The sequence below is a fragment of the Stegostoma tigrinum genome, chromosome 33, assembly GCF_030684315.1.
Source record: "Stegostoma tigrinum isolate sSteTig4 chromosome 33, sSteTig4.hap1, whole genome shotgun sequence".
Taxonomy (NCBI): domain Eukaryota; kingdom Metazoa; phylum Chordata; class Chondrichthyes; order Orectolobiformes; family Stegostomatidae; genus Stegostoma; species Stegostoma tigrinum.
In genome coordinates this window covers 16,736,461-16,761,599 of record NC_081386.1, presented here as the reverse complement: position 1 = coordinate 16,761,599, position 25,139 = coordinate 16,736,461, and the positions used below count along the sequence as shown (strand labels likewise).

At 44.9% G+C, this 25,139-nt stretch overlaps 1 protein-coding gene across 1 annotated transcript in view; it reads right to left on the bottom strand.

Annotated features, from left to right (window-relative positions):
- LOC125467358 (myocardial zonula adherens protein) overlaps window positions 1–20,266 on the bottom strand; it is a 49,700-nt gene extending 29,434 nt beyond the window's left edge. The window contains exons 1-2 of the mRNA XM_048563084.2: window positions 19,880–20,266; window positions 19,634–19,726 (exon numbers count right to left, since the gene is read on the bottom strand). Coding sequence (XP_048419041.1) covers window positions 19,634–19,726; window positions 19,880–19,942 — 156 coding nt within the window. The 5' untranslated portion in view covers window positions 19,943–20,266. The remainder of the gene's footprint in view (window positions 1–19,633; window positions 19,727–19,879) is intronic.
- Window positions 20,267–25,139: the final 4,873 nt, after the last annotated feature.

Genomic DNA, 25,139 nt, shown 5'->3' with positions numbered 1-25,139 from the left:
GATAACATTTGAAAAAGTGCAGGTTAAGATAATAAAATGTGAGGCTGGATGAACACAGCAGGCCAAGCAGCATCTCAGGAGCACAAAAGCTGACGTTTCGGGCCTAGACCCTTCACGTCAGCTTTTGTGCTCCTGAGATGCTGCTTGGCCTGCTGTGTTCATCCAGCCTCACATTTTATTATCTTGGAATTTCCAGCATCTGCAGTTCCCATTATCTCTTTTTCAAATGTTTCCTACTCTCATGCTTAGCTTCTTGTGGGTACTGGCTACAGGCTACAAAACACTCCTGTGGAGAGATCAATGTTATGCACTATCGAACACTCAGCTCCCTTATGATAATCTTCATGTGTCACCATAAACCTTGAAAGCCTGAGATATATTTATGTTTGACTGATGCATGCCTTAAGGGAGTCTGTTTGTCGTGTTGCCCAGAAGGTGGACTAAAGTGAGCTATAATTAAACCAACAAACCCCTTTGACGTCTTTCACTGTCCTACCTGCCCCACCACACCACCCCCACACAAACTCAAAGTTTGATTAAAGGTGAAGTAGCAGTGCAGTGATTGGAACAAGGGCCACGTGAATCTCATTCAGAATGAGATTCAAGATTTGGTTATTAACCTGGGCCAATCAGGGAGCCTGAGCTGACAGATATAAACAGGAGTCACAGAGAAGCTCGTTGGTCAGAGTGCATGTGTAAATAAAGGGTAGCTTGGTGACTGGAAACTGGCCTCCATGGAGTTATTTCTGGCAGGATTATTTCAGGTAGAACCAACTGTGTCTTTTTTGGACTCACTTAGATAATACTATGCACAATGTGATAGCAATTTGAAAATTATGATGGGATTTAGGAGCAAATTAGGACATTAATCAGTCCATTTGATTCGCATTTTTAAAAAATAAAAACAGGGTCCTGACTGATAACCTCAGGGGGAAGAAAAAGAACAATTTGATTGTCTGCAAGCTTGTCTATTTTGTTTTACTGTTCAACTATTAAATGGTTACTTGAGCCAACCATGGCCAAGTTTGATAGGAATGCTGAATATGCAATACTGAGAGAAAGACAACTTTGCAGCATTAATATTGCTGAACACCTTTTAGTCATGCTCAATGGCCAATCTTTGACTTGGCACAAAATGATCATAAACCTAGAAGCACATAAAGATGAATCAAAATAAAAAAAACTGCAGATGCTGTAAATCAGGAACAAAAACAAAAGTTTCTGGAAAAGCTCAGCAGGTCTGGCAGCATCTGTGGAGGACAAAAATAAAAGAAGAGTTAACGTTTCAGGTCCGGTGACCCTTCCTCAGAACTGATAGAACTCATCAGTTCTGAGGAACGGTCACCGCACCCGAAACATTAACTTTTTTTTTCTCCTCCACAGATGCTGCCAAACCTGCTGAGCTTTTCCAGAAACTTTGCTTTTAAGCACAAAAAAAATGTGCACGGGAGTACATTGTAACAATGGCATAAGGAGTTTGCAGCTTGATACAGATAGGGTAAGCAAGTGGACAAAACATCTGGCAAATGAACAATATGGGAAAACATGAAGTGGTTTACTTTGACAGGAAGCAGTTTAGAAAAAGCCCTTTGGCTACTTATAAACTCAGCTACAATGAGAAAAAAAAAGTGCAGCCCTCCCTTGCTGCTAATGGGCTTCCATTTGGAGATGGAAGGGAGTCAATCCCCCCAGCGGAAAAGGCAGAGAGAGTTCATGTGCACAGCAGTTCATTGGAGACTGGCTGATTTGACAGAAATGGACCAGTCCGTATAGGTGTGGGACTGTTGTGTGAGCAGACTCAACGCAATCACAGGGAAAGTCTGCACACCATCCTACAGAGGATGGAAAAGTCTGTGATCACTTCACTGATGAAGATCGCTGCCCTCAAAAGTGCCCTAATTATCCTGGCACGGAGTATATGCATATTTCCCGGGGTTACAAGCCAGCTCGGGCAGTATGCGATCTGTGATACATCAGCTTGTCCTTTTCCTTTCAGAAGGAAAACAGCATTCCCAGAGGAATATTCATTCAGTCACTGAAATTCCTTTGAATGGTAGCTGATTAAAACATAGGAGGAGCAGGCAAAATGCAAAAAAAAATTGATTCCAAATCTAAATAAAGACACCCCACAAAATCAAACAAAGTAAACAAAGGGTGTATAACTAATTTAAACTCACATCCACACTTCTGAGAAATTCAGCACGAGGGACTAGACAAGATGTGGGAGGACAATCCATCTGTCTCTACTCACTCATTTGGAATGACCCATCAATTGGCTCCTCAATCATTCCAGAGATCCTGCTTCCACTCCTCTGTCTTTAACTGGTTTGTACTTGTAACTGCTGGTCCTAGCTTCATAGTTTAATTTGTAGTAGTTTTACAGAATTACCATCTGTATTTCATTTATATGTATTTACTCTTTCATAGTTATCCTTTCAAATTAACCACAGACAAAAACCATTTTCCTAATCTCTCTTCACAGCTGGGGCCTCAACAACTTGAGATCAGCTTCTGGCTCTTCTTAGCGCTTGAGCTTCTCAGCGATTAGAACTGCCTGAGGTGAATTCTAACCAGACCATTGGACACAGTTGGATCATTAATCCCTCTGATTTGCATTGTACTCTTCCCGTTAATAATAAATACCCAGTAACATTCAGTGGGATAACAAGGTGTAGAGCTGGATGAACACAGCAGGCCATGCAGCATCAGAGGAGCAGGAAGGCTGACGTTTCGGGCCTACACCCTGAAGAAGGGTCGAGGCCCAAAACATCAGCCTTCCTGCTCCTCTGATGCTGCTTGGCCTGCTGTGTTCATCCAGCTCTACACCTTGTTACCTCAGATTCTCCAGCATCTGCAGTTCCTACTATCTCTAAAACATTCAGTGGGATATTTGTCCTTGGTGTGGATAGTAGGTATGAAAACGACTGCACCCTGTTTCCATGGCCCTGTAAAGAAATATCTTTTCAACGGTCACCAGGTAAACTCCTAAGTAAGTGGAGAATGTCTGTTTGAGGAGATGGTGGCATAGTAGTGATGTCACTGGACTAATAATCCAGCAACACAAGCCAATGCACTGGGTACACAAGTTCAAAACCGACCATGGCAGACAGTAAAATTTGAATCCCATCAAAAAAATCTGGAATTAAAAAATAAATCTAGTTTAATGTTGATTGTCGTAAAAACTCATCTGGGTTCACTAATGTCCTTCATGGAAGTAAATCTGCCACCCTTATCCTGTCTGACCTTCCCTGGACCCACGTCAATATGCTTGACTATTAACTGCCTCTGGATATCTGGGGGTGGGATATAATTGCTGGTTTAGCCAGTTATGCTACATCCCTGATGAATAAATTCCTTAAAAATTTGGGTGCAATCGAACTATTTGTTCGACCCCAATACAAGTCAATACCTTGACAAGAATGGGAGAGTAAAATCATCCTGCAAGCTTTTATTGACATCCCTTTTTTAAAAAAAACATTTCCACATTTCACTCGAATAAAAGTAAAACACTGCAGATGTTGGAAATCCAAAACAAGCACAGAACATAATGGAGAAACTCAGCTCAGGTGCGGGGATCTGAGCAGACAGAAATAGAGCAAAATTCCGAGTCCAGTGATTCTTATCCAGAACTCCCTAGTGAAAGGCTGGCCACAAGTGCTTTAAATAAATCCATTGTTCACACAGTGCAGTCAATTCAGTTTGAAAAGAGCTTGTACATCAAAACCGTTGATTAACTATCATAATCAATAAACAAGGTTCTTTTTTAAAAATGTAAAAAATAGTCACTAAAGTTGTTTTTGAAGATTCAAACCACATATCGTAATTAGTTTAAACCCTTACCTCAGAAGTTTCCTCAACTGTACCTCAAAGCATAGGAGTGTGTACACTGGAAAATTTATTCCCTATTTTTGTACATTGCTCTTCCCTCAAAGGTTATCCCACAACAAGGGAAGTGCGGTTGGGTTTTCGTTTGCCCACATTACAAATGGAAATGTTTCCAGTCTAAACACACACAATCACCTTAAAGCTAAGCTGCTATATGGTTGTGGAAACTCTTTCAAATGTATGTAGAGCTTTTCTCTACCTGCTACTTTAACTGAGCTAATTGCGTACTAAAGATCACTGTGAAGATGAAGAAATTGACACAAATAATTCAGGTTTTTGTTCATGGAGAAACGAGAAAGGAAACAAAAGTAGTAAGTTTGATAAAGTCACAGGAGGCTATGGGATTCTAGCCACAGCAATGATAAAGTTGTTATGAAATGGCACTGTCGCTTCCTAATACGAGGGAGAATGAAGAGGATAAGAATAATTTGTGAACATCACACAATACAAATGGATCTCTCATTGCAAAATATATATTAATGACTCGGATGAGACAAGTAAATGTAATAGAGCCAAAATTTGTGGATGTTGCACAAACTGGATGGGAAGGCAAATGGCAAAGATGACACTGAGTATGCAGACGGATATAGACAGGTGAAGTGAATGGATAAACAAAAAAATTAGGAACACAAACAAAGTTGCTGGAAAAGCTCAGCAGGTCGGGCAGCATCTGTGGAGGAGAAAACAGAGTTAACGTTTCAGGTCTGGTGACCCTTCCTCAGAACTGTTCTGAGCAACTTTGTTTTTGTTCCTCATTTACAACATCCACAGTTCTTTTGGTTTTTTAAAAAAAATTAGTAGATGGGACTTAAATGTGGGAAAATGTGACTTGGCAGGAACAATAGAGCAGCTGAATATTATTTGAATGGAGAAAGACTTCAGAAAGGGATTTCAGAGCTCTTGTGCATGCAATATAAAAAGCTAACATTGAAGTTCAACAGGTACGAGGGAAGATAAATGCAATCCTGGTCGTTATTTCAAAGAGAATGGAATATAAAGAAAGGGAAGTCTTGCTAACACTAAAGACCAACACCTGGGAATACCGTGAATAGTTTTTGTGCCTTTATCTAAGGTTTACAGGTATCGGATGCAGTCCAACGAAGGTTCGCTGGAGCGATTTTCTTGTGAGGCTAAGTAGATTGTCCTATATTCATTGGAGTTTAGAAGGAGAGGCAACTTTATTGAAACATGTAAGATTATCAGGATGCCTCATAGGGTGGACGTGGAAAGACTGTTTTCCTGTTTGCGAGAATCTAGGAACTGAGAGCATAATCTCAGACTGAGGGGTCACCCATTTAAGACAGCAATGAGGAAGAATGTCTCCTCTCAGAAGGTGGTAAATTTGTGGAATTCTTTTTCACAGAAGGCTATTAAGATTAGATCAGTAGATGGATCCATGGCTGAGACAGATAGATTTCTGATTAGTAAGGGAATCAAGGTTGACGAGGAAAAGACAAGGAAGTGGAGTGGAGAATTATCAGACCAGCCACAATCTCCTTGAAAGAGGGAGCAGACCTGATGGGTTGAATGGCCTGCTTCTGCTCCTACACCTGATGATCTTGCAAAATGTCAGGCAAAGTGAATTTCCCTCAAGTGTGTTGGTGACGATGTAGGTACAGGGATGGGAAACTGCATCTCCTTGAGATTACAGAACGTTATCTTGTGGCCAGACAACACAGCAACAGGAAAAACAGTGAAGGGATTTTAAGCTCCTCCATCCTCCCCTCAATCAGGGCAGGTGGGGGGGGGGGGGGGGGGGGTGGAGGTCTGGAGGGGACATTTGGGGAAAGTTACAAAACCTGACTTCAACCTACCTCTTTCCATGTTAACCAGAGCAAATGTAAGGGATCTGTAAAGCCAGGCTTGGAATTTTAAAATTCAATTGCTGTTGCTGGGTGGCACGGTGGCTCAGTGGTTTGCACTGCTACCTCACAGCATCAGAGACCCAAGTTCAATTCCATCCTCGAGCGACTGTGTAGAGTTTGCATACTCTCCCTGTGTCTGTGTGGGGGTTTGTCACAGTCCAGATATGGCGAGGTTAGGCGCACTGCCAATAATGTGCAGGCTGGGTGGATTAGCCATGTTAAAAGCAGGGTTACAGGCGTAAGGGAGGAGTCTGGGTCTGGGTGGGATGCTCTGTGGAGGCTAGTATGGCCTCAAATGATCCCTTCCCTGTTCTGTAGGGATTCCATTTGCATGCTCCCTAATTCATTTTTTAACTGATCAAATGCAACTCCGTTATTTAATATGCAAACACATAACGTGAGCAAAATTCCTGACTGCAACCTATTCTGCAAACAAAAAGCTGCCGATGAGTCTTTGGAATTCCCTTCCTCAAATGGCAGTGGCTGCAGAATGTTTAAGAAATTTTAAGGCAGAGGGGATGAATGATAATCCAGGAAATGCAGGAATGTGGAGCTCAGGTTAAAATCATAGCAGTCTTGACTTTATTGACTGGAGGAGCAGGTTTGAAGGGCTGAGTGGCCTTTGTTACCTGTTTGTGTACAACTGTCTGGCAGTAACTCTACTCTTTGACGCTGAAGTTTTGCAAAGTTAATGCATTCTTCTCCCTCAGTTTCACCATAGATCCTCCTCACAAGGTGAGGTTTCGTGTCATATTTGTGTAGACAGAACTGTGATTTTAATCATTTAAATGGACGATGTCACAGAATCCACAAATAGGTAGAGTCAGTCAATCGGTAACAAAAGCATTCCAGAAACGGAGAATCCCGTTTTACAAGGTAAACTATCTGGTCCTGCAAGTTTTCTCTATCCCTGTTTTGTCTCATTTTAGTTCTGTTCTGATAGAAGGTAGATGCCCACAAATTTCGATCTTGGTTTTCTGCATGGAAAGAGATGTGCCCTGCAGATTTCTGCAGAGATGGAATCCAGGCAATTTCTGATCTGGAAGAGTTTCAATCTGCAGTTTTAATTCACTCCTGCACTTAACCAGAGTCACTGATGTTCTGTTTAAACCGACTTACGTGCTTGCTCCTATCAGGAAACCTGCAGGTACAAGAGATGAATTTATTCAATGGGGTACATTCTCTGATGATGATGATTTCATTCATCAGATAGACACCATTTCCCTGTGTGACTGAAGGTGAACTGTACTTGTGACCATCATGAGGGGGTATGGGAGGAACCTTAACTGATACAATGCCCAAATGTTCCCCAGCACATTCCAAACTGTTTCACAACCCAAAAAGATTTGCTTTCAAGATACAGTGACTAAATCCTGTGGCACGGTTTGACGAGCCAGAAATCCCTGTTTGTCCTATCAAGATTCAAGCCATCAATTGTAATTTAACTGGGCTTTGCTATTTCTGGAACGTTGTGTGAAAGAAAATAACTTGTCATTATGCAGGCAAACATGACCAGTCACTGCACTCTGGACTACTTCTGAGTCATATGAAGCACCCTAGGGTGTGATGGAACATATTTGCTCAATTATGGGCTGGGATTGCGAACAGAAAGAATATCCCTGGCTGCAAAGTCACAAAGCACCAACTGGAGCCTAAATATAATTCTGGAGGATTTCTGTAAAAGACAGACAGACATTCTTGGTCCTGTGGACCTGCTTTTCCTCTGGGTAATTTGCAGACTCTCTGATCTTCAGAGGGTTGTCTTGAGGCGTTCGTTTGTAGGGGTTCCCAGTGCACGTCACAAGTGGACAGGGCCCAGGAAGATTAAAAAGTCTCCTGTTTCACTAACATATATCCATCAGCATTGCCCTTACTCCAGTTTCAAGCTCAGTACCAACACTCCTGGACATGCAGGTACAATGCTGTAACCTAAACCATATTTTCCTGGATAGAGGAAACAGAGCTGAGCATTCCTCAATCACAAAGAGGAACTGCACCCCATTATCTTTACCCACTGCAGAAATGGAACAATCATTTCTCTGTATTACTTGCTAATAACGAGTTCACAGATCACAATAACAGACACCTAGAGTACTATAAACCCAAGCATCTACTGTCTTCAAAAGGTGTGACCTTTTTATTAACTATATTTCTTACATTTAGCGCTTTGATCTCAAAATGATCCAAAGATAATTACAGTTGCTGAACCCCATTCGTTCTATCATATTTGTGTTCATTGAGTGGTGGAATAATCTGAAAATAATCACATTGTCCTGGATCATCCTCTGCTTTAAAGTAATTATTCACTTCACACAAAGATGCATTAACCACTGCCTGTAACAGCCAATTCCAATTTGCATTTAGCCTCCACATGGAGGCACTTTCTCTAACCTCTCTCCTCCCTCGTTTGGAAATGGTTTTCGGTTGCCAATTCCTAATCACTGACTCCCCGCCCAGACAGAATAATCTTCTCCACTAATCCTGTAGAAACAATCACAGTTTTTAAATTATATTTACTTTTCAACTTCCCTGCTCCACTGCTTGTTTAATTTGGTAATAAAAGAAACCTTGCAATATTGCTAAACAACTCTGACAACTAGCATCTTCTACTTCAGTCATTTGATGTTTTTAAACCTTTTAAGCAAAATGGGATGTTTTCAATATTACCATACTCTTTACTTGGAGATCAATATTTTGATGGTCCTCCTTCTTGTGAAGCCTCAGTTTCCATCAGTCACTTTGTACAAATCTAGGATTACTCCCGTACATTTTCCCTTTAGTGCCACAGCGCTGGTATACGGGTCCTTCTGTTCACACAGCAAAGGATAATGACTGTTGCTCTTCAACTGTCATTTCCAATTATTTCCCTTTTTTTTCCCTTCCATTTCAGAAGGTACCGACTCTGGTTGTGGTATCAAATCACGGGTAATAGGCTAAGTCATGGCAAGCAACCATATGTGAACCTAGACAGGCTACCTGACTGTTCCTTTAAACGAATGACTGCAGGCCAAGTATTGATTGGGAGTCTCCAACTCAAACCTCAACCTTAAATTGGTCAGTCTCAAATGCACCGAGAGCGTCTCCTGGTGCCAATAACGGCCAAATTGTTGGAGAGATCATGGAATTCAGGTTGGGAACCCACATCATAAGAACACTTTGGAGGAAAGAAGATTTTGATAAAATATTGCAATATGCTTAGAAGAAATACAGTGTGCAGGGTAATGTAACGAAATGTATGAACAAAGAAAATTACAGCATAGCAACAGGCCCTTCGGCCGTCCAAGCCTGTACGGTGTTCAGAAAAAATCATTCTTAAAGCTGTTGCACAGGCAAATCCAGCAATTTGAATGCTGGATCCTGCAAACAGCAATGAGGTAAATGCCCAGGTAATTGCTTCTTGATGATATTGAATATTGGTCACAATATCCAGACAGCCACTGCTTTTCAAATAATTCCCTGGGATGTTTAACATCGACTTGTTTGGGCAGACATCATATTAGTTTAATATGCCGAGTGAAGGGTAGCACCTCTCACAATGCATCAGGTTAGGTCCAAGGCTGGATTACCATGAGACTCAAATTGACACTTAAGAACTCTTGCTGCATCTTCGAACACAAAGCTGCAAGCCACCTCTGTGGTCAGAGATAATGGGAATTGCAGATGCTGGAGAATCCAAGATAACAAAGTGTGAAGCTGGATGAACACAGCAGGCCAAGCAGCATCTCAGGAGCACAAAAGCTGACGTTTCGGTGGCCTCAGTTACGCGATAGTGGGATTGCACTGTTAATCTGTGAATGAGTTTAACCCTATCAAAGGAAAAAGAAACTATTCTCTACAAAGCAGAATGATCTGGGGTGCACTGCCCAAGTGATATGCTCAGTTTACCAGACAAAAAGGTTTGGAGTTCAAGCAACTACAGAATCAGTGGCTGTCAGTATTATAGAAGTGGTTCCTCAATCACAGGCTTCCCTTGATGGTGAAATTAACAATGGAATTAATCCATTCATGAAGAAATTAGATACTCTATGAGAAAGAAGCAAAGAAAAGGGGGACATGGGCAGTGAAGCAGGGTGGGACAAGGGGATTTGAATTTGAAAAAAAATGGTGCGTAACAGCCAAGATACAGCACCATGGAAACATGTAGAAAGAAACTGGCGTTCTGGTCCAGTCAGGCAATTCGGGGAGACCACTCCAAGCCAGCAGAATAACTACTATAGGTATTTCCACTATAACACATGTTTCATGCAAATTGGCTGTAAGGCAGTGGATGAATAGTGGACACTGTTTGGATAACGTGAACTTTCTGCTGCAGAGGTACAGCAATTTCACTATAATGTGATTTTCTACAGCATGAGACCAGAAAGGAATGCAACCGTCATGTTGCAAGAGGAACATCAGTACAGACACACACCATGGCAAAGACCAAGCAGCATCCAGCTGATGTGGATAGTGAACAGGAAAGGCTTGCTGCCTTGTGTTAGTTCGCTTCCTCAGCAATATCTCTAACAAAAGAGAAGGACTGGACAGCAACTGGGCCAAGTGCCAAACCTGGGAAATACGTGCCCTGTTTCCAAACTCGGGTAAAGATAGAGTCTTGCACCAAGCGGTGATCGTGTGTATTAATTCAACATCCATGTGCAGTACTCCAGCCTGTGCTTACAACAGTGTCACCACTGCAAAGCTACTGGCTGGTTAGCAATTCCTTTTTGATGATGTTGTCCTAATTTATTGTTTTCTGCAACTGTATTAGCAGCTGGTAAGCAGGTAACAATTAGCATGAGGTTTCTGTTTCAAATCTGGTGATCACAGCTAAGAGGATTTTTTTCAACATTCACAAGACTTTTGGGAGAAATTCTTTGTTATAGTATTGCTAGGATTCTATAATCAAGGTCAAATGGTGTTGTTCAGGTTACATTTGTGTGTCTATGATCTCATTAAATGCTCGGCAGTTTTTAAAAAGGGCTGCTGACCTTGTGCACTCAATAAGACAGAGTCTAGACCCACCTTCTGCTCACTGCCCTGGGACAGTGGGGGGGGAGGGGGAGGGGGAAGAGAAAGGGGGGGGGGGGAGAGAAAGGGGGGGGGGGAAGAGAAAGGGGGGGGGGAAGAGAAAGGGGGGGGGGAAGAGAAAGGGGGGGGGGAAGAGAAAGGGGGGGGGGAGAGAAGGGGGGGGGAGAGAAGGGGGGGGGAGAGAAGGGGGGGGGAGAGAAGGGGGGGGGAGAGAAGGGGGGGGGAGAGAAGGGGGGGGGAGAGAAGGGGGGGGGAGAGAAGGGGGGGGGAGAGAAGGGGGGGGGAGAGAAGGGGGGGGGAGAGAAGGGGGGGGGAGAGAAGGGGGGGGGAGAGAAGGGGGGGGGAGAGAAGGGGGGGGAGAGAAGGGGGGGGGAGAGAAGGGGGGGGGAGAGAAGTGGGGGGGAGAGAAGGGGGGGGGAGAGAAGGGGGGGGGAGAGAAGGGGGGGGGAGAGAAGGGGGGGGGAGAGAAGGGGGGGGGGAGAGAAGGGGGGGGGAGAGAAGGGGGGGGGAGAGAAGGGGGGGGGGAGAGAAGGGGGGGGGAGAGAAGGGGGGGGGAGAGAAGGGGGGGGGAGAGAAGGGGGGGGGAGAGAAGGGGGGGGAGAGAAGGGGGGGGGAGAGAAGGGGGGGGAGAGAAGGGGGGGGGAGAGAAGGGGGGGGAGAGAAGGGGGGGGGAGAGAAGGGGGGGGAGAGAAGGGGGGGGGAGAGAAGGGGGGGGGAGAGAAGGGGGGGGGAGAGAAGGGGGGGGGAGAGAAGGGGGGGGGAGAGAAGGGGGGGGGAAGAGAAGGGGGGGGGAAGAGAAGAGGGGGGGAAGAGAAGAGGGGGGGAAGAGAAGGGGGGGGGAAGAGAAGGGGGGGGAAGAGAAGGGGGGGGGAAGAGAAGAGGGGGGGAAGAGAAGAGGGGGGGAAGAGAAGGGGGGGGGAAGAGAAGGGGGGGGGAAGAGAGGAGGGGGGGGGAAGAGAGGAGGGGGGGGGAAGAGAGGAGGGGGGGGGAAGAGAGGAGGGGGGGGGAAGAGAGGAGGGGGGGGGAGAGAGGAGGGGGGGGGAAGAGAGGAGGGGGGGGGAAGAGAGGAGGGGGGGGGAAGAGAGGAGGGGGGGGGAAGAGAGGAGGGGGGGGGAAGAGAGGAGGGGGGGGGAAGAGAGGAGGGGGGGGGAAGAGAGGAGGGGGGGGAAGAGAGGGGGGGGGGGAAGAGAGGAGGGGGGGGGAAGAGAGGAGGGGGGGGGAAGAGAGGAGGGGGGGAAGAGAGGAGGGGGGGGAAGAGAGGAGGGGGGGGAAGAGAGGAGGGGGGGGAAGAGAGGAGGGGGGGGAAGAGAGGAGGGGGGGGAAGAGAGGAGGGGGGGGAAGAGAGGAGGGGGGGGGAAGAGAGGAGGGGGGGGGAAGAGAGGAGGGGGGGGGAAGAGAGGAGGGGGGGGGAAGAGAGGAGGGGGGGGAAGAGAGGAGGGGGGGGAAGAGAGGAGGGGGGGGAAGAGAGGAGGGGGGGAAGAGAGGAGGGGGGGGAAGAGAGGAGGGGGGGGAAGAGAGGAGGGGGGGGAAGAGAGGAGGGGGGGGAAGAGAGGAGGGGGGGGAAGAGAAGAGGGGGGGGAAGAGAAGAGGGGGGGGAAGAGAAGAGGGGGGGGAAGAGAAGAGGGGGGGGAAGAGAAGAGGGGGGGGAAGAGAAGAGGGGGGGGGAAGAGAAGAGGGGGGGGGAAGAGAAGAGGGGGGGGGAAGAGAAGAGGGGGGGGGGAAGAGAGGAGGGGGCGGGGGGGGGGGGGGAAGAGGGGGGGGATTCAAAATGACTCCAGCTCTAATTCAATGCTGTACCTCTTTCGTCAGCCAAATGACTGCAAATGAAAATGGGCACAAACTGTTCCCTTTGATCAAGTTTGCAGGAGAACATCTAAACAAAGGAAAGCGACAAATCACTAAGAGAACCCTTCCTGAAGGTCACCACAAACACACTGCAGGGTTCAAAGTTAAACCTGCTCCCTCCCAGAGTGAGATGTTGGGCACTAGCAATCCTGAAAATCAACAGGACGAAGGTGCAGGATTGTTGGCGCCAACTGCTGGGTCATCTCATGGCCCTGCCAAAAGAAGGGCAATGTGCTCACAACAATTCAAAGCGAGACTAATTGAAGAGGAGCAGACTGCCAGTCAATTACTTCTCCCACAGAGTAAGTAAACGGAGAGAATGCCAGGAGGAGGAAGCATCAAACGTAACATTCAATCAACAAGGTGATTGGAGGAAGGCATAAGGGAGATGTCAGGGGTAGGTTCTTTACACAGAGTGGTGGGTGAGTGGAATGCACTGCAAGCGGTGGTAATAGAGTCAGATACATCAGGGACATTTAAGCGACTCGTGGATAGACACATGGATGAAAGTAAAATAAAGGGTATGCAGGATAATGAAATGTGAGTCTGGATGAACACAGCAGGCCCAGCAGCATCTCAGGAGCACAAAAGCTGACATTTCGGGCCTAGACCCTTCATCAGAGAGGGGGATGGGGTGAGGGTTCTGGAATAAATCGGGAGAGAGGGGGAGGCGGACCAAAGATGGAGAGAAAAGAAGATAGGTGGAGAGGAGAGTATAGGTGGGGAGGTAGGGAGGGGATAGGTCAGTCCAGGGAAGACAGACAGGTCAAGGAGGTGGGATGAGGTTAGTAGGTACGAAATGGAGGTGCGGCTTGGGGTGGGAGGAAGGGATGGGTGAGAGGAAGAACAGGTTAGGGAGGCAGAGACAGGTTGGACCGGTTCACACACCACCCCACCAACCTCCGGATACAACGCATCATCCTCCGACACTTCCACCATCTACAATCCGACCCCACCACCCAAGACATATTTCCATCCCCACCCTTGTCTGCTTTCCAGAGAGACCACTCTCTCCGTGACTCCCTTCTTCGCTCCACACTGCCCTCCAACCCCACCACACCTGGCACCTTCCCCTGCAACCACAGGAAGTGCTACACTTGCCCCCACACCTCCTTCCTCACCCCTATCCCAGGCCCCAAGTGACATTCCACATTAAGCAGAGGTTCACCTGCACATCTGCCAATGTGGTATACTGCATCCACTGTACCCGGTGTGGCTTCCTCTACATTGGGGAAACCAAGCGGAGGCTTGGGGACCGCTTTGCAGAACACCTCCGCTCAGTTCGCAACAAACAACTGCACCTCCCAGTCGCAGACCACTTCCACTCCCCCTCCCATTCTTTAGATGACATGTCCATCATGGGCCTCCTGCAGTGCCATAATGATGCCACCCAAAGGTTGCAGGAACAGCAACTCATATTCCGCTTGGGAACCCTGCAGCCCAATGGTATCAATGTGGACTTCACCAGCTTCAAAATCTCCCCTTCCCCACCGCATCCCAAAACCAGCCCACTTTGTCCCCTCCCCCCACTGCACCACACAACCAGCCCAGTTCTTCCCCTCCACCCACTGCATCCCAAAACCAGTCCAACTTGTCTCTGCCTCCCTAACCTGTTCTTCCTCTCACCCATCCCTTCCTCCCACCCCAAGCCACACCTCCATCTCCTACCTACTAACCTCATCCCACCTCCTTGACCTGTCCGTCTTCCCTGGACTGACCTATCCCCTCCCTACCTCCCCACCTATACTCTCCTCTCCACCTATCTTCTTTTCTCTCCATCTTCGGTCCGCCTCCCCCTCTCTCCCTATTTATTCCAGAACCCTCACCCCATCCCCCTCTCTGATGAAAGGTCTAGGCCTGAAACGTCAGCTTTTGTGCTCCTGAGATGCTGCTGGGCCTACTGTGTTCATCCAGCCTCACATTTTATTATCTTGGATTCTCCAGCATCTGCAGTTCCCATTATCACTGAAGGGTATGCAGGTTAGTTTGATCTTCGAGTAGGATAATAGATTGGCACAACATTGTGAGCCAAAGGGCCTGTACTATTTCTACATTCTACGTTCTAAGGTTCTTAGCAAAAAAAAAGTAAATTGTATTATTCCAGTCAGCAATGAGGAAATAAAGTAGCTGCAATCTCTTTCAGATAGTGACCTGTTTGCAGAAAAAGCATATGGAGAAAGGAAGGTTATGCAGATACACAGAATCACTGAGGTTCGATTTGATTCTAATGCGTTTACTACTGGGGAGGCGATGGCCTAGTGGTATTATCGCTGGACTGTTAATCTGGGGCACAGGTTTGAATCCCGCCACAGCAGATGGTGGAATATGAATTCAAGAAATATCTGGAATTAAGAATCTAATGATGACCGTGAATCTATTGTCGATTGCAGGAAAAACCCAACTGGTTCACTAATGTCCTTTAGGGAAAGAACTGCCGTCTTTACCTGGTCTGGCCTACACATGACTCCAGACCTGCAGGAATGTGGTTGACTCTGAACTGCCTTCTGGGCAATTAGAGATGGACAATAAATGCTGCCTGGCCAGCAACACCCTCATCTCGTCAATGAATTTTACAAAAAACTACTGTCTGTAGATCATAAATAAGTGTGGAGCTGGAGGAACATGGCAGGCCAGGCAACTTCTTCAAATTTTCTAAAGAAGGGTCTCGATCCAAAACATCAGCTTTCCTGCTTCTCTGATACTGCCTGGCCTGCTCTGTTCTTCCAGCTCCACTCTGCGTTAATCTCTGACTCCAGCATCGGCAGTTCTTACTATCGCTGTCCATAGATCAAGCATCTTGTACAGATTATCAGATGCATCGGCCAAGACACCGAAGTTAGATAAAAATCCTGTCAATTAATTTCCCATGGTTGGCGCACTCATTCCCCCCCACCCCCCTCAGCCAATGGGAGTTCAGGTGAGAAAATCTTCAGGCAGAATTTTTGGTAATTAGCTTAATCAAATCTTGGAAAATTGGTGCCAGCGTGATTCCTTGATTCAGTTTCTCATAAAACAAGTTTAAATTCCCAGAATGCAGTCTTAAAATTTTAACATTCCCACCACAGAATTCTCTAAACCAGGGCTGGGTAGGGGTTAGGCTAAACAGTTAGAAACCCACAAATAAACCCACCTGCCAAATCAGTCCAAAAATGAGGTTAATCCGATCCCAGAATTGTTGCTTGGCCATAAAGTGGATGTCAGTATTTTGTAAAGTAAACTTAATCACACCTTACTGATGCTTAAATAGTCAAAGAGATTGACGCTGTCAAAAACAGAAAATTCCTCAGAATTTCTCCAGGGCAGAAACATTCCCACCAGAATGTTGGAGGACTTTCTCTGCTGAAGATGGTGGTCTGGAGTTTCTGTTCATATGGTTTAATTAACCCCGAACTAGTTAATTTCACCAATTTCAGATGAAATTAACTCAAAACATCAGAGAATTTTAAGCTCAAACTGAGTCTTGCCATCTTTTCACCTGTTTTGTTGTTTCAAAAATTGCACCATGAGATTGCCGCGCCCACAAAATGGGCCATGCCCCTCACTTGTGGAAATCACAGTTTCTGCTCATTGCTTAGACTTCGGAGGAGGCTGCAAAAATTAAGCTGGAATCTTTAGGCATAAAATCAGATTTAACAATCGACTGAATACAAACTCTTCTCAGTTTAATTTCGAGAACTAACCTCAGCACATTATTGTAACTAGCAAATGATTTTTTTCAAATAATGAGTTTATTTAAATTGGTTTAGTCAGAATGAGCATTCTGAGTAATACGATTGAAAATGTGTTCACAAAACAGCAGCAAATTGCTGTATTTAAATGAGGTCTATCTTTAAAGCAACAGTTTTTTTTAAATTCTAAAACATTGCATGATTATGCTTGCTTCTGGCAAGTCTGCCTCAGACAATATGTAAATACGTTTGAGCAAAACATGAGAATAAAGCTCAACTCAAATCTAGTGCATCCGATTACCAGCGTAACAATTGTGCTCGAGGTGGAAGGTAGTCTAGCAGTTGTACATCAGCTCTACACAATTCACTGACTATGCAAGGACTGTGATGTGGAGTTTGGAACTGCAGTTTTTCTGGACGACATTCAAATTTATATCGTTGTGTCCGTTAAAGTCTACCTCACTGCACCTGCTAGACAGGACTGCAGCAAACTACAAAGGCAAACTGTTGACAAATCCCTCCAGTAATTCAATGGCATTTCTATTCAATTACACATATGTCCCGACATTAATTTTCTATTATATGCAACTATTAGATAGTGGTTCAAGCCTTGCTCATTCTACAATACCCAAACTGTCTTTAACCCTCCTGCTCCATGGCTGAGTTATCAGGGAGCAGTTCACCACCATCTCAAAGACAATTACAGATGGGCAACAAGAGATGGCACAGCGAGCATTACCCTCGTGATACGTATAAGTAAAAATCTAAGTACCCGAAGCCACGGTCTGGGATATTTCATTGCGTATTGATCATTTGAATCAGAACAGACTACTGTTTAATTTGATGGCTAGAAGGCAGAGGTAATGTCCCTACCTCTTAATCAGGAGGTCTGAGTTCAAGTCTCACCCTGCACCAAGGGTGTGTAACAACAATTCTAAAAAGGCCAAATGAAAAATAAAGGCATGTTTAATTATGACAGACGGGGAGAACCTTTCTTCCTCTCAGAGGGTCTGAAAGCATTCAAACATTTTTTTCCCCCATCAGACACCAGGAGAGGCAAGGTCACTGAATCATTTGAAGGCAGATGGACAAAGGTAACTGTGAAGCTGGAGGAATACAGCAGGCCAGGCAGCAGAGGTGAAGGAAAGCTGACGTTTTGGGTCAGGATCCTTCTGCTGAAATTTCCTCCAGTTCCACAGTGTGTTACCTCTGACTCCAGCATCCGCAGTTCTTACTACCTCTACATGGAGAAAGATGCCCGATTAAGCAAGGGAGCCAACGAGTATCGGGGTGGATAGAAAAGTGGAACTGAGGCCACAATCAGATCAGTCATGATCTGGTTCAATGGCCCACATTTGTTCCTGGGCAGTGTGTTTATCTGGTCACACAGGAGTTTAGATCCATTACGCTTAGAATTTTTTAATGATCTGGTTCATGTATCCTCTTAACGTTTTCTTATAAAGGAAAACAAATCCAGCTCCAGGATGTATTTTACAACTTGAATTTCTCAAATCCGGACTGTACTTAACTTTTCTTTGAACATTTACAAATGTATTCATACCTACTCAGGAATGGAGTGTCCAAAGTACAGATGATATTCTAAACATAGACACAGTGTATGCAAGGTTTGAGTAATTCATTTACTACTGTCAAGAGCTAACAAACAAGATCCCTGTGGAACTCCAGCAGTCTCTAGATTTCTTCTCCTTTATAATCAGTGACCAATTGAATGCAAAAACTATTACAGAACTCAACAGAAATATTATGTAGCTCTGCCACTTCTGCCCCAGAGTCGGCATGTCTACATTAGGGTAATGAAATAAACGCTGGTGCAGTCCATTAACCTGTAATGAGAAACTATTTATAGTAAACATCATTACCATCACAACACTGAATTCCTAAATCAAAATAAATACTCACAGCTCAAATCTAAACTGGAGATGAGAGGAACCTATTGCACATTTTCAAATCTCCTAGTACAGACAAAGGGATCTTTATCACCTCAATGATTACTCTAATAACACTTCTAAAACTTGCATTAATGCAGTCACTGATTTGTTGGGAGCTACACAGTCAGTGTGTTAATTAATCAGTGAAGGAACGTTTTATTCTGCATGCATGTAACAACCATAAGTTTGTTTCTGATCAGCTTGATACCTGTCCCAGTGTGGAACTTGCAGGCACAAGGGTCCCTCAGTAATGTCGGGTATTTTCCCTCCAGACATGCACAGAGTTTCCAATAACCTACTCCAACAACAAATGTGTGGTCCACACATAACTCCTTTGTAAATGATTTGAATTATTGCATCAGGGGGAGACAACAACGTGTACTTGTGTTAATTCTTTGCCCTGGAGAGTTTCTGTCAATCAGCACACACTGAAGGTGAGCAACCATCAGCAAACTAACTGCATAAAACCTCTGCTGTAAGATTACATCTTTCTGATGGGTGATACGAGACATGCTGGTCCTATAAAGTGAAGCTTCTTGCCACAAAATCATGGGAGGAAAGATCATGAATAAAGCAGTGCCTTGAAATAGAAATTCACCTATGTGCAGGTGCATTCCATTCAGATATTCAAGGAATTTGTTGTTAACTTTGAGACAATGAATCAGCAGCAAATTGTAGATAGAGTCAAAAAGCTCGAAAACAGACTTTTTGGCCCAATTCATCCACGCTGACCAGGCAGCCATACTTAAAAATCAGCTTTGCATTTTAAACAGAATGTCTTCACCGTTTACAAAGACGACTTGAGAATAAGTTTTGAGTTAATGGCAGCTAAAACTATTGATCTTGGTGTTAGCTAAGATGAGAACGAGAAATCAAAACCTTTAGCTCATAACCAAACACTGATGATACAATAATTATCAGCATTTAGGGCTGCAAACCTGGAATGCAAATATTCCACAAAGCTTCAGGCCATGAGCAATTGTTTGTCCTGACCCCAACCTTATAGATCCATTATCACTCGGTAGGAGGGCACACATCATCTTTCTGAATTGGCTGGTGGTCAGGGTGCATTTAATCAGTTTTCTTTCATCCCACCAAAATGTTCCCTGATATTTTCATAATTAAAACAAAGTACTCATTTAAACACAAAACACAGCCGTATCAGCGATTTCAGATGTTTTCAATCAAAACTCTGGAACTGGTAGGACTTGTACTCTGGCTCAGAAGCAGAGACGATACCAGATACCAGAGTGCCACTACAGACCTTACTATCAGGGCTCTATGATGTTCTGGCTGGGGGTTCTTGCAGTAGTATCCAGGTGATTAATCTATAACTGCCTCAGGACACGAGGTAGGCATGGAAACTACCTGAAGACTTTAGAGACAATGACTCCTACCGGGCGGTACTAACCGTTTCTGCTTTGCCCCTCTTTTCGGGTTCATCCCCCGTTGAGGTCGAGTTGCCATCGTTGTGCAGAGTCAGCCGGACCCTTCGAATGTTACTCTAAACAACAGAACAAGCCGCTGTTAGCCCTCCTGCATTGTCAAAGCGGAAACAAAACTAAAGAACATTTCTGAGCAAACACACAGCACTCGGCTTAAACTGGAACATGAGATACTGTCGTTCACTTGAAGCAATAATAAGAAAATAACTTGCCCTCCGAACAGGCTCCGGTGATTCAGCAATAGTGCACGTTGTTGCTGTTCTAAAATGTAACATTGTCCCTGCGAGGATATCCGGGACTTGGATTTTACCAGCTACTCCCCAAAAAAAGTAGCAGAAACTCTCCTCGGCATATCCTACTGCAGTTTCTCTGTCGGCAAAAACCCGAGTCTCGGTTTAGTTTTGCTGCGTGAGCTTTGAGAAGAGTTTTGACGATGGTGCGAGCTTGTTGGAAACACTGTCATGAAGTCCCACCACCGCAGGGTAAACGAATGTCGTGAACCTGCCACCTGCCTTCAGCCGGTTCCGGAAGGATGGTGAATACTTTTGTTACTTAGCAACACATCTATTATTGACACATCTGGGACTATGTCCTCAACCGACTTGTCAAACAGCATTTCACCTGCTGCCGCTTTGTCTCATTTGAATAGTTTAAATGGGTGTTGGCCCATTCCAGCTTTATCAGAACTGACTCAACACAACTTTCACAAGGCAGGAGTTTGTAATCATTTGCTTCTTCTATAATGGAGACCTATGCACTACATTCTACTTATGCCACTCTTTTTCGCCAATTTTTCCTCCAAAAAAAATCACACTAGCTAGATAACTTAAACATAACCAGCTTCAAGGACAGTGCTGTTTGTTTGGTTAACTGAAATCAATTGTGATATGACACAGCACCTGCGTTGAGGGTTGAATATTCACTAACCCTATGAGAACTGGAGTCAGATTTTACATGAAAGATTGGACAGAAGATGAAAAAGTTTGGAACATTTTATGACTGTACAAAGCACACACTCCCCTTTATATCCCCAGCCTTGGTTTATAATAGTCTTCTTTTGTGATTCGAGTGCCTCAATCCAATACTCAATACGGTGGCCCTCACTGACTCTATTTCCCAACATGTCAAATTTAAGATCATTTTCTGCAAAGCTCTTTTGATCTCCTCAGTTGACATATCCCTCTGAATACCTTTCCATCCACCAACTTTCCACTACTCACACTCCATCAGTCAGTGGCAAAATCTTTAGTCACCTCAAGCCTATTCTGCATAATCCCACCTCCCCAAGTCCATCCAACAATCTCCCCACTTTATAAACCTCATCAAAATCCATCTGTAGATAAAAGTTTACTCGACTCTCCTTAAATCACATACAAGGCTGGCATCAGATCTATTCAGCCCAATTATTTATTGATTTCCGTATGTGAACAGAATAGCCAGGTGCTTGTTTTTTGCTGTAGACATTTATGACTCTATAATTATGGGATCATTAAACTAAATCCTAGTTGTATTTGGTGAAGATTTGTCTCTCGAGGCAGAACTCAGTTGCAGACAAAACAGCGACTAATGCTGGCATCTTATGAAACATCCTCAATTTGACTCATTGGGACAAGATGCTGGTTCATGACAAATATGTGTTCTCTTGTGGGCATTTTTAACCAAACTTTTCAAGCAAGTTATTACACACCTCTGGAGGAGGTGGGCTTGAACTCAAGCCTTCTGGTCCAGAGGCCGGGACACTACCATTGTGCCCCAAGAGCACTGTTTTCTTTCTGCATAGCTGCAAAACATGGTTGACTTATCACTGTCAAGAAAGATAACTCAATTAGGCTTTTATCTTCATCGTTTGTGGCAATTCCTGGGCCCCTCAAAGGATGATAAAGTCAAGAATGCAGCCATCCTCCCTAAAGCAATTCTCCCAAGTGAGTTGCTATGCATCGAGCAGAGATGACTTCACTAATTGGGCATGTTGGCAGGACTTTCTGTATGGTGAGGCGACCAATGCCAAACGACAAGAAGGATACCCTAAAACTCCTGTTCATACATGCTTGCAAATGTGACTTGAAGATCTGATACGTCAATGTTTACACTACAGACAGTTCCTGACAAAAGGGGAATACAGCAACATAATCCACAAGCTGATGTGCAACACAATGGGGATTGGGGGCTACAACGGTTTGACAAAAGGTGTCAACACTGAAGTTGGCAGCTCACAATGATGCCTGATAGCCATATCACATGAGACACTTGTGCCAGAACCTGCCTGTTTCAGTGGCCTGTCTCGACCATCAGAGAAACTCTTGTTGTATGAAGCTACGCCATTCCTCTCAGTTTTGAAATCAAATCAAATAATGTTGTAACTACACAGCCGTTCAGGGAGTCTCTATGAAAAAAAACTCCAAAAAAGAGTCAAGATGATGCATCATCCTCCGAAACTTCCACCATCTGCAATCCGACCCCACCACCAAAGACATTTTTCCCCCTCCCTACCCTTGTCTGCTTTCCAGAGGAACCACTCTCTCCATGACTCCCTTGTCCGCACCACACTCCCCTCCAACCCCACCACACCCGGCACCTTCCCCTGCAACCGCAGGAAGTGCTACACCTGCCCCCCACACCTCCCCTCCCTCACCCCCATCCCAGGCCCCAAGACGACTTTACACATCAAGCAGATGTTCACCTGCACATCTGCCAATGTGGTATATTGCATCTACTGTACCTGTTGTGACCTCCTCTACACTGAGGAAACCAAGTGGAGGCTTGGGGACCACTTTCAGAACACCTATGCTTGGTTCATAATAAACAATTGCACCTCCCAGTCGCGAACCATTTCAACTCCCCCTCCCATTCCTTAGATGACATGTCCATCCTGGGCCTCCTGCAGTACCACAATGATGCCACCCGAAGGTTGCAGAAACAGCAACTCATATTCCGCCTGGGAACCCTGCAGCCCAATGGTATCAATGTGGATTTCACAAGCTTCAAAACCTCCTCTCCCTCTACTGCATCCCAAAACCAGCCCAGCTTGTCCCCGCCTCCCTAACCTGTTCTTCCTCTCACCTATCCCCTCCTCCCACCTCAAGCCGCATCTCCATTTCCTACCTACTAACCTCATCCCGCCCCCTTCACCTGTCTGTCCTCCCTGGACTGACCTATCCCCTCCCTACCTCCCCACCTACACTCACCTTCACTGGCTCCATCCCTGCCTCATTAACTTGTCTGTCTCCTCTCCACCTATCTTCTCCTCTACCCATCTTCGATCCGCCTCCCCCCTCTCCCTATTTATGTCACCCTTTTCTGATGAAGGGTCTAGGCCTGAAATGTCAGCTTTGGTTCACTAATGCCCTTGAGGGAAGGAAACTACTGTCCTTACCTGGTCTGGCCTACCTGTGACTCTCACCCCACAGCAACGTCGTTGACTTAAATGCTCTCTGGGCAATAAATGCTGCCTAGCCAGTGATGCCCTCATTCCATTCATGATTTTTTTTTTAAAAGCTGCTACTGAAGGCTGAACTAAAAATTTTAGTTCTGTGGGAGCTTGACCCCACCTATTCAGGTTGCTTCTATTGTTACAACTTTTTAAAAAAAGAGTAAGGTCTCTCAAGCAGTTTATTGACTTTGACTGGACTGCTCATCACCTCTGTCTCAACCTTTCTTCATTAAAAAAAGGACAAAATACACTTTGTAAAACCATTGTATCGTCACAATTACTAAGGCTGGGATAACAGAGAACTTAGAACAGAGAACAGAGATAGTAGGAACTGCAGATGCTGGAGAATCTGAGATAACAAGGTGTGAAGCTGGATGAACACAGCAGGAAAGCTGATGTTTCAGGCCTAGACCCTTCTGAAACATCAGCCTTCCTGCTCCTCTGATGCTGCTGGGCCTGTTGGGTTCATCCAGCTCCACACCTTGTTATCTTAGAAATTCATAATTCAATTTAGCAATATCTATGTGTTTTATGGTTTTATGACAGAAAAATCACACCTCAACAACCTCTTACTGTCTTGAGTGTAACTATGGAGACAGACAAGCAAGCTCAGAGGAAGCAGTTAATTTGGAACATCAAAAATCATTTGATGAGATGGCACATTTTTTATTCATGTGAAGTGGCTGTCACAGGCTGGGACAAGATTTATTGCCCAACCCTGGTTGCCCTTGAGAGCTGGAGCTGCACGTCAGTACATAAGGTAAGGGCTCATGGGATTGGACGTCATAAAATTATATTGGTTGATGACTGGTTAACATACAGAAAGAATAAAAATAAATGGTCACTTTTGGGTTGGCAGTTTATAGCTGGTCAGGTACTGCAAAGGTCAGTACTGCGGCCTCAGTCACAATTTATCACAGTGACTGAGATGAAGGAACCAATTTAATGTTTACAAGTTTGCTGATGATATGTGTGGTTGTGCATTGGATACAAAGTGCTTGTGAAGAGATATTGGATAAATTAAGTGAGTGAGCAAGAAGATGACAAATGGAAACATAATATGGGACAATGTGAAAATATCCATTTTAGTAGGAATCGAAAAAAAGACAGAAAAGTGGAAAACTAGTAAAGTTGGTATTTCTATATCCTTCTGTATAAAGGTGGTGCATGTATGGAATGAGCTGCCAGAGGATGTGGTGAAGGCAGATACAATTACAACATTTAAAAGGCATCTGGATGGGTATAAGAATAGAAAGAGGAATATAAGCCCAAATGTTGGCAAATGGGTCTAGATTAATTTAGGATATTTGGATGAGTTGGACTGAAGGGTCTGCTTCTATGCTGTACAGCTCTATGACTAACCACATGCAGAGGAGCACAAAGGGTGTGCTTGGCAGAGTTGGAATATACAAGTGAAGAAGTCCTGCTGCAATTCTACAGGGCCCTGATGAGACCATGCCAGAAGTATTGCATACAGTTCTGGTCCCTTACCTAAAGGAAGATAGACGTGCCTTACAGATGCAACTGATGTTCATTTGGTTGATTCCTAGGAGGAAGAAGTTTGAGTAGAATGGAGATAATGGGAACTGCAGATGCTGGAGAATCCAAGATAATACAGTGTGAAGCTGGATGAACACAGCAGGCCAAGCAGCATCTCAGGAGCACAAAAGCTTTTGTGCTCCTGAGATGCTGCTTCGCCTGCTGTGTTCATCCAGCTTCACACTTTATTATCTTGAGTAGAATGGACCTGTGTTGAGTATCCAGTTTAGAAGAATAAAAACACATATCAATTAAACGTACAAAAATTCTTGGCAGGGTAGATGCTGGAAGACTGTGTTTCATAATGGCGATTCTTAGATGTCCATTTTGTAAATGGGGAGCAGCAGTGCTTTCTCCAGTGAAAATCTGAGTTGTAGGATACACATTCACTTTCATAGTCTTGAGCAAAGTACCAATGGTTGATTGGTGCTGGTGTTAGCTAAGTGAATCGTCACTACCTCAACACTTTTGCTGCTCAAAGAGGAGAATGAGTTTCTACCCAG